The sequence below is a fragment of the Cricetulus griseus genome, assembly GCF_003668045.3.
Source record: "Cricetulus griseus strain 17A/GY chromosome 1 unlocalized genomic scaffold, alternate assembly CriGri-PICRH-1.0 chr1_1, whole genome shotgun sequence".
Lineage (NCBI taxonomy): Eukaryota > Metazoa > Chordata > Mammalia > Rodentia > Cricetidae > Cricetulus > Cricetulus griseus.
This window is the reverse complement of record NW_023276807.1, coordinates 139648835-139663625: the sequence shown is the minus strand read 5'-3', so window position 1 is coordinate 139663625 and position 14791 is coordinate 139648835. Positions and strand designations below refer to the sequence as shown.

Here is a 14791-nt window from a genome sequence, read left to right as displayed (position 1 = left end):
AAGATCACCTAGATTTCTCTCCTGTCTACCCAGAGATAATAGAGCTTTTGCATTTTATGTTTATGTCTGTGTGTTCCATTTTCAGTGAGTTTTTGTGGAAGGTAAAAGTTCTGTCTAAATTCTTTGCCTTTTTTTTCTTAAGCATGTGGGTGTCTAGTTGTTCCAGCTACATTTGTTGAAAAGTCCTTATTCGTTGCATTTCCTTTGCTCCCTTGTCAAAGATCAGTTGACTGTACTTGTGTAGGTCTATTTTTGGGGCTGTCTGTTCTGTCCCATTGATCTGTTTGTCTATTCCTTTGCCAATAACACAGTGCCTTGATTACTGTAGCTTTTTAAGTCCTGAAGCCAGGTAGCATCAGCCCCGGGCTTTATTCTCCTTCCTTATTGTGCTGCTTGTTTCTGAGCTATTTCTCTTCCTGTACAGACTTTAGAATCAGTTCCTTGGTGTCCATGAAATAACTCTCTGGCTTTTTAAACTAATTTTGCTTTTGGGTTGTAAAGTCTTTGCTGTTGTGGTTTTAAAATCTTGTTCTAAGGCCATTTACTTTATGCCCTTTTGTTGGCGAACATTATTTTAAGGTGTGTGACTTTCATTTATGCTGCAATTGTTTAACTCTATCAAACTGTGTTAACCATGCCTGTCTAAAACACCTGGTGGTCCTAATAAAGAGCTGAATGGTCAATAGTGAGGCAGGAGCAACGATAGGTAAAACCAGGTGTTACTTTGTGCTTCTTGGGCTCTTAGTTATATATTCTTTACACTTGTTCGTAATCCTCTGTCCTGTTTTCTATTTGAAGGAATTGGTAGTTTTCTAAGTAATTTCATTTGTGCTCTGCAAATGGCTATGAAAGTGGTTAATTCTCCATATAATATACTACAAGAATTTTCCTGCCTCCCAGTCTGGTTTTGTGTACATATTCTTGTTGTTGTCATAAATCTGAGGTTGTATTTTGTACACCTTTTCATGCCATTGGTATTTTTGGATCATATCATTTCAGTTGCTTGTGCAGCATACAGTTAACTGGACTATGAAACATTAGGTTCTTTTCTAACCCTCTGTTACTGGGATGTTTAATGGCCTGAAATTTTAATCGGAAGATGCCCCCCCCACCCCCACTTATTCTGTAGTAATAAACACAACAAACATTTACTAAAGGTACATTAAAAATGCACTGAAATATTGTTTTACTTAATCACAAACACTTGGTATTGGTAAGATTTTGAGTTTTCAAGTTAGAAGTAAAGTTTTCCCTGGAGCTTTGATTTCCTTGACAAGTGTCTTTCACCTCACAGTCATGACATCTTAGAGTGGAGGTTCTCAACTTTTCTGGTGCTGCGACTCTTTAATAAAACTCCTCATGTTGTGGTGACCCCCGAACCATAAAATTATCTCATTGCTACTTCATGATGTAATTTTGCTACTGTTATGAATCACATTGTAAACACCTGATATGAAGGATAGCTGCGATACTACCCCCAAAAGGGCTGTGACCCACAGGTTGAGAACCAGTGACAGAGCATTAACTTACAATTACTTACAAAGTGGGTAGATGGCTGTGAAGGCAAGCCACTTGAGATGACGTATGTCTTTGGCTCTTAAGGAGCCAAAAATAATTTTTAAAAATTTAAGATCTGCAATTTTTTTCCACAGTGACACTTGTTAATAGATTCCCTCTTTAATAATACACAATGTTGGATCGCTACACATCGCAGACAAACAGGTCATTGTTTGAAATAATGTGTGCTGTGTTCCACAGACTGTGAATTTTTGTCTTGGATTGTTTTATGATACAATTTTAATTCTAGAATACAAAATGTATTTTAACTTGGTGCTAATAAAAGGTGCTTGTTTTTAGATTCGATATTAGCAGTTTGCAGTCATCTTTAGATTATTGTTGCAATTCTTTGCAAATTTATTTTGCAAATAAATTTTTACACACTGCATTTTATAGGTAGGCTTTTTAATTTTTGAGATGCCACCACCACCACCACCACCACCACCACCACCACCACCACCACCACCACCACCACCACCACCTGGCCCAGACTGACTTAGTGACAGCTTTCCCACCCCTGTTGACCTCAAACTCATGACCCTAACTACCTCGGCCTTCTGAGTACTGGAATTGTAAGCACGTGCCACTATGCCTAACTTAGAATTGATTTTTCCTTGACCTAAAAATGCAACATAGGTTTTGAATTGATATATTTTTAAACACATTTGCTGTCCTATCATGATAGATACACCCACAGCTATTCAGTGTTTGAGTAACTGTATTCTACCTCCCTATCTTAGGGATGGAGTTAATTAGATGACAGTTCTTATATGGAGAGGGCAGGAGCTGACGATCAGGTTGAAGCAGAAGCACAGACTTTTGTGTGAGTGCCCTAGGCCACAAGAAGTCACGCATGCTGAAGTTAGAGTGCCGTCTACGTTAAGCCTGGGAGGATGAACGTGGCAGGATGAGGTATAGGCGGGAGTGAGGTAGGACTCACTACTTGGCAGATACCACATCGTCTAAGTAGATGGTTTCAGTGCCTTCTGAATGAAGTGAAGATACTGTGAGTTACTGTTGATTCCTGCACCTCACCTCAATGCCACAAAAATCGGAGGAGGCTCACAGCCCTTTCCTTCCCCGTCCTCTGTGCCGAGCTCCAGCCCTCTCACTTGGGTTTCTGTACGGGGATCTCTGGTGCTGTATTTGGGTTCCTCACACTCATTGTCCAGAGAAGTCAGAGAGATTTACCAGGACAAGTCAGATCTCATCCCAACCCCGCCTAACTCAACACTTTTCACCGAATGTTCTTCGTGTCCTAAAGGGCCCTGTGTTTCGAGTACTGACCTTCTTTCACACCCCCCATCCTCCCCGACCTGCCCTTGGTCTTTTTGTCCATGCGTGTTCAGTCTTGTATGTTCTGTTCCCACTGCTTTGTTCTGACCCCCCACCCCCTTTTCATCATTTAGGCCTGCAGCCAGGTGTGGCTCCTTCAGTGAAGCCTTCTGTGCATGCTTTCCAAGGTAGCTTCTTTCGGCTCCTAATCCCACTCCTGTTTCATGTATTCATTTCTCTTTTATTTTCTTCCTTATGCTAGCTCAGTGGTTCTCAACCTTGCTAATGCGTCAACCCTTTAATACAGTTCCTCGTGTTGTGGTGACCACCAGCCATAAAATCATTTTCGGTGCTACTGTAATTACTGTAATTTCGCTGCTGTTAGGAATTATCATGTAAATAGTTTTGGAGGTAGAGGTTTGTCAGAGGAGTCGAGACCCACAGGTTGAGAACCACTGCCCTGGACCATCTGACCAGAATCCAGTTATTTAATAAATCTTTGTTGTGTGCCTGCAGTGTGCCAGGCACTATTCTAGGGACAAGGGAACCACCTAGGCCCAAACAGATCAAATGAGAATCATTTTGGAAGTGATATGAATAAAGCGGAAAAATAGCCAGTACCTAGCAAGCATAACGTGTTAGAATGGCAAGCACAGAAAGAGAACCCTGGAGGATGGTAGCTGGGACTGGGAGATCGGGGAGGGGTTGGCAAGATGCATATTCTGTGAGGTGGATGGAGTAGGTTCCGTGGAGCTGGGTATTAATACAGGGCCCTTTCATTTCTCTGACTTTTAGCTTCTGCACCAGTCAGCAAAGTGAATAAGTTCTGTGCTGCTTCCAACTTCCACTCCACTTCAGGAAGAAAGAACATCACCATGTCAAACATCACGATTGACCCCGATGTCAAGCCCGGTGAATATGTCATCAAGAGCCTCTTTGCAGAATTTGCTGTTCAAGCTGAAAAGAAAATTGAAGTTGTGATGGCTGAACCCTTGGTGAGTAGAGCTATCTATAAATCTCATTTTTCTTTCTCTTTCTCTCCTCCCCCCTTTTTAACTTTTGCATTAGCTGGTATAATATGAATTTTCCAAAGGGAGTAATGTAATTGAACACATATTAAGGGCTAGTAGGATTACTGTAAATTGCTGGTCCAGGCACCAGCAGTGGCTTCAGAATCCACTTGACAAATTCTTAGAGATCACTAAGGAAGAGAAAGGACTGCACAGGTGGAAACTGTGTAGCTCCCTTCCCCACCCCCAAAAAACCCACAAAAACCAGGATATAAAAGAGCAGCTGGGCTAATGTACAGGTTGTCGTAAAGACTATAGCAAACTTAAACTAGTGAATATCTTTTTTTTTTTTCTTGTTATTTTTGAGTCAAGGTCTCATGTGGTTCAGGTTGGACTTGAACTGGCTATGTAGCCAGAGATGACCCTGAACTCCTGATCCAATTACCCTTTCCAAGTGCCAGGATTGGAGACATATGCTACCATAGCGAACCTGCATATTTTTACACTGTGATTGGACGCTATGATGAGGAGGACTGCCAAAGATAAATGTTTAGGTTAGATTGTGCAGTTACATTTCAGGATTGTGATACACAGCATGGTGGCCAGATACACAAGGAGAGAATCATATGTAGTTCAGCCTGGAGTGAGCCAGGCCCTTAAAAGTAGAAGAGAAAGCAGTAGAAGAAGACTCAATAGCATTTGACATGTATTAAATGGGAGCAGTCCTGTAGTTACAGTTAAGAGCGGCAACTGTTTGGGATCTTGTAGAAGATGGCAGTGCACTTACTTGGGTAAAGTACACAGGAGCCTGCTGAAGCAGTTAGTTGAATAAGATCATTTCTTGTTCACGTGTATTAAACTAGACTTATTGGCCATCCGCCCATGCGGAATTGCTTGATTGGTGGTTGGGAATTCTTTTGGAGATTTCCTAAGAGATGGTGATTATTGTAAAAGTGGGCATCTTCTGCCTTGAAGCTGAAAGAACAAAGAAGTTAAAAGCAAAAGAAGTTAAGGGCTAAATAGTAATGTCATTACCAAATACACAGACAGCCTGAGTCAAATGAAACAAGGCTATTGATTGAATTTGTGTAAGACAGCCTGGTGAGCCTGGTCTTCAAGGCAACAGACTTAGCTTCCTAATGTTAGTTTGGTCAGGTAGCACTGGAAATGCAGATGGTGCTTATGTTGCCCTTTGGGTTGGAAGGGAGAGAATCTGCAACACGCTGCAGGATGCTATAGGGGTCAGGGACCAATGGTGATGGAGATGGAGCCTGTAACTGTTGCAACTCATTTAATCCTACCCAACTTGATCGGGGTAGGTATTCCCTGCCAGTTGGAACTTGGAGGAGGAATTGTGGCTCATCTGAGGCCAAAAGCCAGTAAGTGGCTTCAGGGTAGGCAGATCTCTTCAGGGTAGGTCAACCTGGTCTATAAGAGCTAATTCTAGGACAGCCTCCAAAGCAACAGAGAAACCCTGTTCAAAAGCCAAAAATAAAAATAAATAAATAAATAAATATAGGCTTCAGGACCTGTGTGCTTTCTCAGGGAGGAGCACAAGAGAGGAAAGTTGATGCCCTAGGAAAGTGGAAGGCAGCATCAGCACACATGCTCTGAACTTGTGAAACCTAAGGTGAGTTCCTTCCTAGTCATTAAGTAGAAGAAGCTGCTCAGCAAAAGTATCAGTGAGGTGATGTGTTCCAGGGGTCCAAAGCTATGTACATCACTCCGTTCAACTTAAACCATTCCTGAATTACACTGTACATTGCAAATTAATGCTTTTCTTGTAGTAGCACACAAGCACACATATTTTATTGCATGTGTGTCATATAAAATGTTTTTGTGGGTTTTTTTTTTTTGGGGGGGGGATTGAGGCAGAGTCTCACCATGTAGCCCTGGCTGTCCTGGAACTCACTGTGTAGACCAGCCTGTCCTCAAATTCTGAGATCCACCTGCTTTTGCCCCCAAGTGCTGGGATTAAAGGCATGCACCACTAGGCCTGGCCTAGAGTTTTGTTTTAAGACATAAGGAATATAAAACCTTAACAACATAAGTTTTAGTCATAAATATGCTTCATCTCAAGATCTTTTCAGTGCTTTTTTAATCATGCGATAAATAGCTATAGGAGCCTTCTTCAATAGCTCAGAGTCAAGAAAAGGAAAAAAAAATCTTGTGGGAAGTTTCAAAGAGAGATTTATAGTGTGTCGAATGCCAAGGACCCCTCACCCAGCTGCAGTCTTCTTCTTGCACCCCACACTTAAAAATACCACCTGTTTCACAAAATACTTGGTTAACAGTTTCATGTGTGATGGTCCTATCAAGTCTCAAAAATTCCTTTTTTTTTTTTTTTTTTTTTTTTTTTTAAAGACAGGGTTTCTCTGTGTAGCTCTGTAGTCCAGGCTGACCTTGAACTCACAGAGATCTGCCTGCCTCTGCCAAGTGCATGGATTAAAGGCATGCACCACTACCACCCTGCTAAAATTTCCATATTCTTGAAAGAACTTTGAAATTCTTAAGGTCTTGAGAGTAAAAGGATGTATGAGAAGATTACCTAATGTGGCCAAGTCTCTAAATTATCCCCTTTGCTCCCTTTTATTGGTACAACCACTGTCATCCAGAAGTCTTGTCCAGGTCAGATTCAGTGTAGAAGAGTATGTAACCTCACAAAGTGGCTCATCATGCCATCATTTTCCTCCACTCACTTGGCTCTTCCTAGTCAACCACACAAATATCAACATATCCTGCTCTGGGGCTGTTGCTAAGGATTAACATGTTCAGGTTCTTGTTGAGTCATCGTGAGGTTTCACAGACCTGTGGTTGGTGTGAGGTCTCACAGCTTTTCCTTAGATGTCTTCTCCGTAGCCTTTTGTTTTTCTTTCCATTTAAAGTGCTTCCAACTCATTTTTAAAGTTGTCTTTTAACAACAGTCTGCTAGTCCTTCTGAACTTCCTTTTGCTCCCTCCAACATAGAGGCTCTACACTAAGCTATGTGTTTTACCATAACATGTGCCTGCAAGGTCCAGATAGTGATTTGCACATAATATGTGTGAACATGTATTTATGCACATATGCACACATGTAGATAAATATGCAGGATGTATACACACATGTAACTTATGCTGTATCATGGTTGGCTTTTTGTCTTCTTTGGTGTGAGTTAATGTGTGGCCAGGAACGAGGTGTCTGCTCTGCAGGATGGCCTGTGGTTTAGGTGTTTCACAAAGGTTTGCACTTTAGGGCCATGAATTTAGCCCTAATAGGCACTGTAATGCCGCTGTTCAAGGCAGAGCTTTTAACCGTTCCTTCAGAATAGCCCGATACTGTTTTTCTCATTCATTTAACAGGTTATTTCAGAAGTGTTTTGCTGTATAATCCTAAAATGAGATCATAAAGCTAGGCTTCCCAGAGTACATTCCATCATGAGAGACTGGAATGATGGTTTAACAGTTTAGAGCCTGGGTTTGGTTCTCAGCACCTGCATGATGGCTCAAAACCATCTGTAACTCTGGTTCCAGAGAATATGACACCATCTTCTGGCCTCTGACTGAACTAGGTACACACGTAGACTGCACAAGACATACATGCAGGCAAAACACTTTTACACGTTAGATAAAAATAAATAAATCTTGGGGCTGGAGAGGTGACTCAGTGGTTAAGAACATTGGCTGTTATTCCAGAGGACCAGGGTTCAATTCCCAGCACCCACATGGCAGCTCACAACTGTCTGTAACTCCATTTCCAAAAGATCTAACTAACACTCTGGTACAGACATACATGTAGGCAAAACACCAATCAATGCTCATAAAATAAAAATAAATACACTATTTAAAAATAAATAAATCGCCATCCCCTCGTCACACTTTTAGAGAAGAGGCATTCCTTCCTATTCTGACAACAAAGAGATTTGGTGGCTGTGTCTTGTTCTCTCCATCTGTCTCCCTGACATACCAAGATTGCCTCCTAACCTTCATCATAGCTTATAGATTTTTACCCATGCCACTCCCACTACTGAAGCAGTTCCTCCTTATCTAGGTCAGGCAGCTTAGTTTTTATTTCTGTCCAGGTCTAGATAGATTGCAAATCCATAGCATCAAGATAATGAAGACACCTAGACTAATCCCGTGATGGTGTGTAGACAATAGCTTCGGGTGCTTTCCTTGCAATTTCATCTATCTCAAAGTTTATTCTCTCCTCTTTGAGGTAATAAGCAACCACCCACGTGGGTTCTTAAAGAAAAGCCTCCAGGCCTCAGTCTAAGCGAAGCATTACCCAGGGCTTGTCAAGTGGACGATGCTGACCTGGCTCCCGGTCAGTCAGAATAGCAGCCTGCTGGGAAGCCGCCAGAACCTAACCTGCAGTGAAACGATAGAATCAGTCTTTTCATTCCTATGTTAGGAATGAAGATAAAAGAAGGCTACGGAGGCCATCGAGGAGATGAGCTGGATTTTTTCTCCTTCAAATTTCATTTTCATGTTAGGAGGAAGATTCTAGAAGGGCAGGCATTGATTGAAATTGCAGCCTGCATTCTAGGCAATCCAATAGTTTTTGCTAAGATGGATGGATCTTGGCTAATGAACTAGGCCTTTCCAGGCTTAACTATTAATTGTGTCCATTGTGGGTGACTAGAAAGATAATGGAAGAAAAACCCATTGCCTGCTGATTCAGACCTTGTGTGTCTTGTTTTAGCTCTCAGTTTACACTGTTGTTCGAGGATATTAAATATGTGTGCATTTTATGATCAGTTTGCTCCACTGCATCTTTATGTTGTTGTTTTTTGTTTTTTTTTTTAACCTTCTTCTGGCATGTTTTTCTAAGTAATTTAAGAAAATTTCTTCATTCAATGTTTATGTATATGAGTAGTTTGCCTGAATGTGTGTATGTGTACTGTCAGAAGAGGGCATCAGATCCTTGAACAGGAGTTAGGGATGGTTGTAAGCCACCATGTAGGCACTGGGAACTGCACCTGGGTCCTCTGCAATAGCAATCAGTGCTCTTAACTAAGCCATCTGTCCAGCCCTGGCATGTTTACTTTAGCATACTCTTTTTAGGAATGAAGCCAGTAGAAGGTGTCCACTGTGAAAACATCTTTACCTCCCTAAGTAGGTGGGTGAAGGGAATGGAAGGAGAATCCAAAGCTCTTTCAGACACTCCTTCAAAATACTTGTTCAACCAGCCCTCGCCTCAGCCCCCACTGAGACAAGATCTCATCTATCCCAGGCTGACTTTGAACTCCACATGCAGACAACAATGATCTTGAACATCTGATCCTCCTGCCTCTTCTAAGGGGTCTACTTGAAGGGCACATCACCTGTTTATGTGGATTTGGAAGTTGAATCCCAGGTTCTGTGCATGGTAGGCCAGCACTGAACTGCATCCCCAGCCCTCTTGGTTTTATCTGCACTCTAGCAGTTATTTCCAAGTACCCCATTTCTCCAAGCCCTGAGCCCTTTGAAGCCCCAGAACATCACCTTTCCTTCACTTTCTGCCTGGGCAAGCATCCCTGTGGTTGTGCTCAATTGACATTTTTCTCCTCAGTCATTTCTGTCTGAAATCTCAGTCCCATTTCCCCACATCTCTTCATCTCTTCATCTCTGCCTGTCTCTCACACAGATTCCTGCTGCTCTCTCAGTTTTCAGTCAGCTGTGTGAGGGTGAGAATCCTCTTCCTTTTTTTTTTTTTTTTTTTTTTTTTTTCATGGTTGTATCTCCAGCGTGCTAGGCATTCAGCATGTCACTGGACAGGCAGACTGGTGACCCAGTGCAGAACAGACATCTGGCTTCCCTCTTGCCTACCTATGTAGGCATCTTCCTTGGTCAGTGGGTTATTACCCACTCCTGACATTTTTTACCTTCTCTTTCTTTCCCTGTATAGCTTTGGTTTGAATCTCTGTGAAGCTTAGTTGTGCTATTATCTTAGTAGTTCCGAAGCAAGCTAGAATGTAAAGGATTATGAGCCTTAGAATCACTGTTAATTTTTTATGTTAATGAAATATGAGGGCTGGGAGAAGGCTCAATGGTAAGGAGCACTTCGGTTCCCTGCACTCACATGGTGGCTCACAACCATTTGCAGGTCCAGTTCCAAAGGATCTGATGCCCTCTTCTGACTTATGTGGGCACCAGACATGCATGGTGAACAGAAATATACAAGGTCAAACCATTCATACATAGAAGATAAGAAATATATATATATATATATATATATATATATATATATTATATATATATATATAAAATCTTAGAGTAGGAAGACTTTTAAAAGGAGAAAGTGCAAATTTCTTTCGAGACAGTATTTCATGGAGTGCAGACTGGCCTTGAATCCACTATGTAGCTGAGAGTGACCTTGAACTCCTGATCCTCCTGTTTGTCTGCTAGAGATTACAGGCATGGACGCCACACTTGGTGTCCAGCCTGTCATTTTGCCTGTTTTGCTACCTGAGACACACATGCATGCATATACCCATATGTGATTGCATACACACCCACAGATAACCACATAGCAATGCATTTTCATGTCACTCCTACTGTGCCTACTACATGAATTAAACTTTAGCAGGGTCTTCATAAATGCATTAAAAGAAATTATATATTTGGAGTTCAGTGCTCTCAGGGTCTTGGACCCTATCTGCCACACATAAAAGGATACTTTATAATCATGGTATACAGATAGACTTGTGATTTTATTTTGACAAGAATTAGTCACAAATGAGGGGAGGAAATTCAGGGACTACTGGAGAATTTCCTAAGTGTATGCATTTCTCAATGCCCTCTACCTTCAGCTGATTGGATAGTACCTCTACACTTGGGGAAGGGTAGATACCCCCAACAACAACCCCCCCCATCTTCAGTCCACCAACTGAATTGTCAATCTCTCTTGGAAACACCCTCACCAGCAATGATGTTTTGTCAGCTGCCTTAGCATTCTTTCATCAGGTCAAGTTAGCACGTTAATATTCACAACTAGATATTAATAAGTCTTCAGAGAGCAGGAAGCTTTTGTTCTCAGTACTTCCCTCAGTTTGTACTTACATACTGGTATGATTCTCTCTCTCTCTCTCTCTCTCTCTCTCTCTCTCTCTCTCTCTCTCTCTCTCTGTGTGTGTGTGTCTGTGTGTGTGTGTGTGTGTGTGTGTGTGTGTGTGTGTGTGTGTGTGTGTGTCTGTGTGTGTCTGTGTGTGTCTGTGTGTGTCTGTGTGTGTCTGTGTGTGTGTGTGTTAGGGAAGGAACTAGGACCTCATGAGTTCTGGCACGCACTCTGCCCTTGAACTATATTCCCAGCCTGCCGATACTCTTTGAAGGCAGGGGCTCATTGTCTTGCTTAATTTATATCCATAGTACATCATAGTGCCTGGATCTTAAAAGTCTAGGGCTAAAATATGAACAATACACACAGTGGGAATGAAGCAAGACAGAATAGAAAAGTTGTTTTTTTGTTGTTGTTGTTGTTCTTTGCCTGTTGAAGCTTACAGTCCACAAAATATAGCTATCATATAGATTTCTCCTCAGAGAACAAACACCATATTTTTGTTAAAGAACAAATTAACATTTCTGATATACTTCCTGCCTTATATTTTAGGTGGTAAACTTTTATAACAAAATGTAAACAGTCACAAACTTTTGTTTTCATGTTATGTTTTATTAGCATATATTAACTATACATAACAACAAGCCTTGTTATGACATTTTTGTACGTGTACATAATGTATTTGGTCATTCTCACTCCTCATTATCCTTTTGTCCCATAATCATCTTCCTCTCCCAAACTAATCTCCCTTTTAGTTTCATATTTTTATTTTTGACAACCCAGTGGGTTTCCTTAGAGTTGTTTCCAGGAGCATAGGCACCTTACCAGACACTACACCGGGAAGAAAATGATTCCCTCCCCATCAACCATGAGCTCCTTGAAAGTATTCACAGACATGAACATTTTTTTTTCTTTTGGTGGTGCTGAGCATCTAGGGAGCACACACTCTGTACCACAGAGCTATCTGTTGTAATTTAAGAAAAGTGGCATTTGAGAGAAGGACGATGTGTGACAGGGTTCAAGCCGAGGGGATTTTTATCAGGGAAAGGGATCATAAAAAGGGGAAAGGGAAGGCGGGGAGACCAGAGACCCGAGACAGGAGCAGCAGGAGAGAGGATAGAGGAAATATGGGAGACAGAAGAGAGAGAGAGGGATGGGAGGTGGTAGGCAGGACCCTTTTAAAAGGGAACATAGTGAATGTGCACAGGTGGTGCTCTTAGTGGCTGCAGCTGAGTGCTTATCCTGTCAGAACCCCAAGGACAGACAGATACTTGCATTTTAACAGTATCCCCAGCCCCAGTGTAAAACCTTTTGATGTATGGTATGAGTCTAAATATAGGAAACAAATGTTACTGGAACCCAGAAAAGTTTTAGATAGGAAACTCTTATCTAAATAATTTAGTTCAAATATACTCAACTTTAAGACATTCCTTTCTTTTACTTAGCAATCCCATGCGTCATTATCTATTAAATTCTTTTAATTGGTTGGAGGGTTTTGTTATTGTTCTTAAACAGTGGAATAAACTGTGGTCTTTACTGATCTTAGTTGACTCATCCTTTTGTAATTTCTTGCTTCTCTCTGTTCTGGCATATACAATATTCTGAAACTATCTCTTTCATTGTAAGAGACTGGAACTTTTGCTGGACCTCACAGCCAGAGTTAATAATATACTTTGAGGTCACTTAAGACTGCTCTCCTACTGTGTACTCAGCCTGTTTAACCTGCCTTGAAGAGAACAGTGTAAGAACCAACCTCCCTTGCCTTGGATTTCCTATGTCATCAGCTTTTACACCCTAAGGGGAATGCATAGGTATAATTTTACCTTATGTACCCTATTGTGCCCCTGAACCAAATTAATACATGAGTGTTCTGATAATCATTTGCTGGGCAAAAACAAAACAAAAAAATTAGTCTTATAAATGAATATCTACCATAAATATTGAACATAAAATATGGCTATTGCTTGATGAACAAGGATGCTTGTAGTACTGTTTGTTATTTCAGTCAATTGGGGTCAGTGGAGTTAGTAACTTAATCCCTTGTAAACTCTGTTAAAGACTTCTGTAAAGTGTCCCTTATCCCTTCCCCATGTGATGCTTTCTGTGCTCTTCAATAAATACAGAGTTTCGGCCTTTGTTTGGAACACTCATACTCAGACACAGATAACAACAAAACACAAGCACACAGGGACAAACAGACATGGGGACAGAATCACAAGACAGCCTACAGGCAGGCACAGATTCAGACTCATACAACAGACAGATGGGGATGCTGGAAGACACAAGGAGAGGAAAGTGGAGAATTCAAATCTGGGTTCTAGGGTGGTCAAGTGACACCCAGGGAAGTTCTTTGATTTCGTCAGTGTGACATCGATGCCATTGGTGACTGAGTTTATTATTAATGTGTTCTAACCAACTGCAATTGTTAAGATACCGTCTTAATAAATCCTACACATTGTTAAGATTTATTTTATTATTGTCATGTCACAGGAGGTTGAATTGCCTTGTAATGCCCAGTCTGGGAGATTCCCACGCCTCTGGTCTCTCTGGGCACTGGCACTCATGTGCAAATACATATAATTAAAAATAAGTGGCTCTCCAGCCAGACATTGGTGGCGCATGCCTTTAGTCCCAGCACATGGGAGGCAGAGGCAGGCAAATCTCTGTGGTCTATAAGAGCTAGTTCTAGGACAGCCTCCAAAGCCATAGAGAAACCCTGTCTTGAAAAACCAAAATAAATAAATAAATAAATAAATAAATAAATAAATAAATAAATAAATAAGAAAAAAAAATAAGTGGCTCATTGATTAAGATCCCTGACTGCTCTTCTAGAGGACCTGGGTTCAATTCCCAGCACCCACGTGGCAGCTCATACCTGCCTGTAACTGTAGTTCCAAGGCTTCTGACACCCTCACACAGACATTACATGCACGCAGGTGGAACATCAATGGACATAAAATTAAAAATAAATACATTATTAAAAAAATAAAATAAATCTGTTTTTTAAATGAGTTCATGAATAAAATGCCTATGCCTCCACCAGTCCTTCTTGAGCGGGGAATTATACACAGAGGAAAACTGACTCAGCAGCACAGGCACACCTGAGTAATGTTTCGGGAAGGGAGGGGGAAAGAAACACCTTTTCTAGAGCAGTAGTTCTCAGGTAGCCTACCCACTACTGTTTCTTCTCTAAACAATTTCGAGCATAGAGAGAACTGGACAGTCCACCACCGCACCTTAATCTAGCTTATTTCCCAAAACAGCACTTAGCATTGTTTATTTGTTTGATTTTCAAATGAGAAAAGTAAAACACAGAGCTCTCAAGTCCTCCAGACAGCTTCCAAATCAAGCTACATGGCCTTGCAGGCTGTGGCCACCTCGGTGTATGAGGATGTAATTCATAAACACTTATGTTCCCCTACCCCCTGTCCTTTGAGACAGGGCCTCACTTTGTGCTCCATATCTCACACTGGCCTGGAGCTTACTGTATAATCAGGTTGGCCCCAAACTCTTTCCTGCTTCCATTTTCCTAGTGGTGGATTACAGGCATGAGCCTCCCCACCTGAAAATGATCTTTTTTTTTTTGCCCCTCCCTGGCTTGTACTGGTACCTATGGCCTCATACATAGTTGTTCTACCACCCTGCAGTATCCCCAACCTAGTCAACACTGGTTGACCAAACGAACAAACTAATAAAAGCATAATGTTGGCATTTGAACTTGAATTTAAGCAGGTCTTTTGTTGAACTTTCATTTCTTAGTCAAAGAATTGTCATGAGTAGAGCCACTCTATTTATAGAAAGGTGCCATGCATGGGAGTAGTTTGAGTCATCTGCTGTGGTGAGGGTAAGATGGGGGCTTACCTTTCTTTAAAGTAACCTATTGAAAAATGAAACAAAAGCCAAATGTACTGTAAGATCACATGGAGGCCTTC

The 14791-nt window shown here is 41.4% G+C and overlaps 1 protein-coding gene across 11 annotated transcripts in view; it reads left to right on the top strand.

Annotated features, from left to right (window-relative positions):
- Fryl (FRY like transcription coactivator) overlaps positions 1 to 14791 on the top strand; it is a 229268-nt gene that overhangs the window by 104248 nt on the left and 110229 nt on the right. For all 11 annotated transcript variants that reach the window (XM_035453368.1, XM_035453361.1, XM_035453359.1 and 8 more), the window contains one exon: positions 3628 to 3827. In XM_035453368.1, the coding sequence (XP_035309259.1) occupies positions 3628 to 3827 (200 nt within the window). The remainder of the gene's footprint in view (positions 1 to 3627; positions 3828 to 14791) is intronic.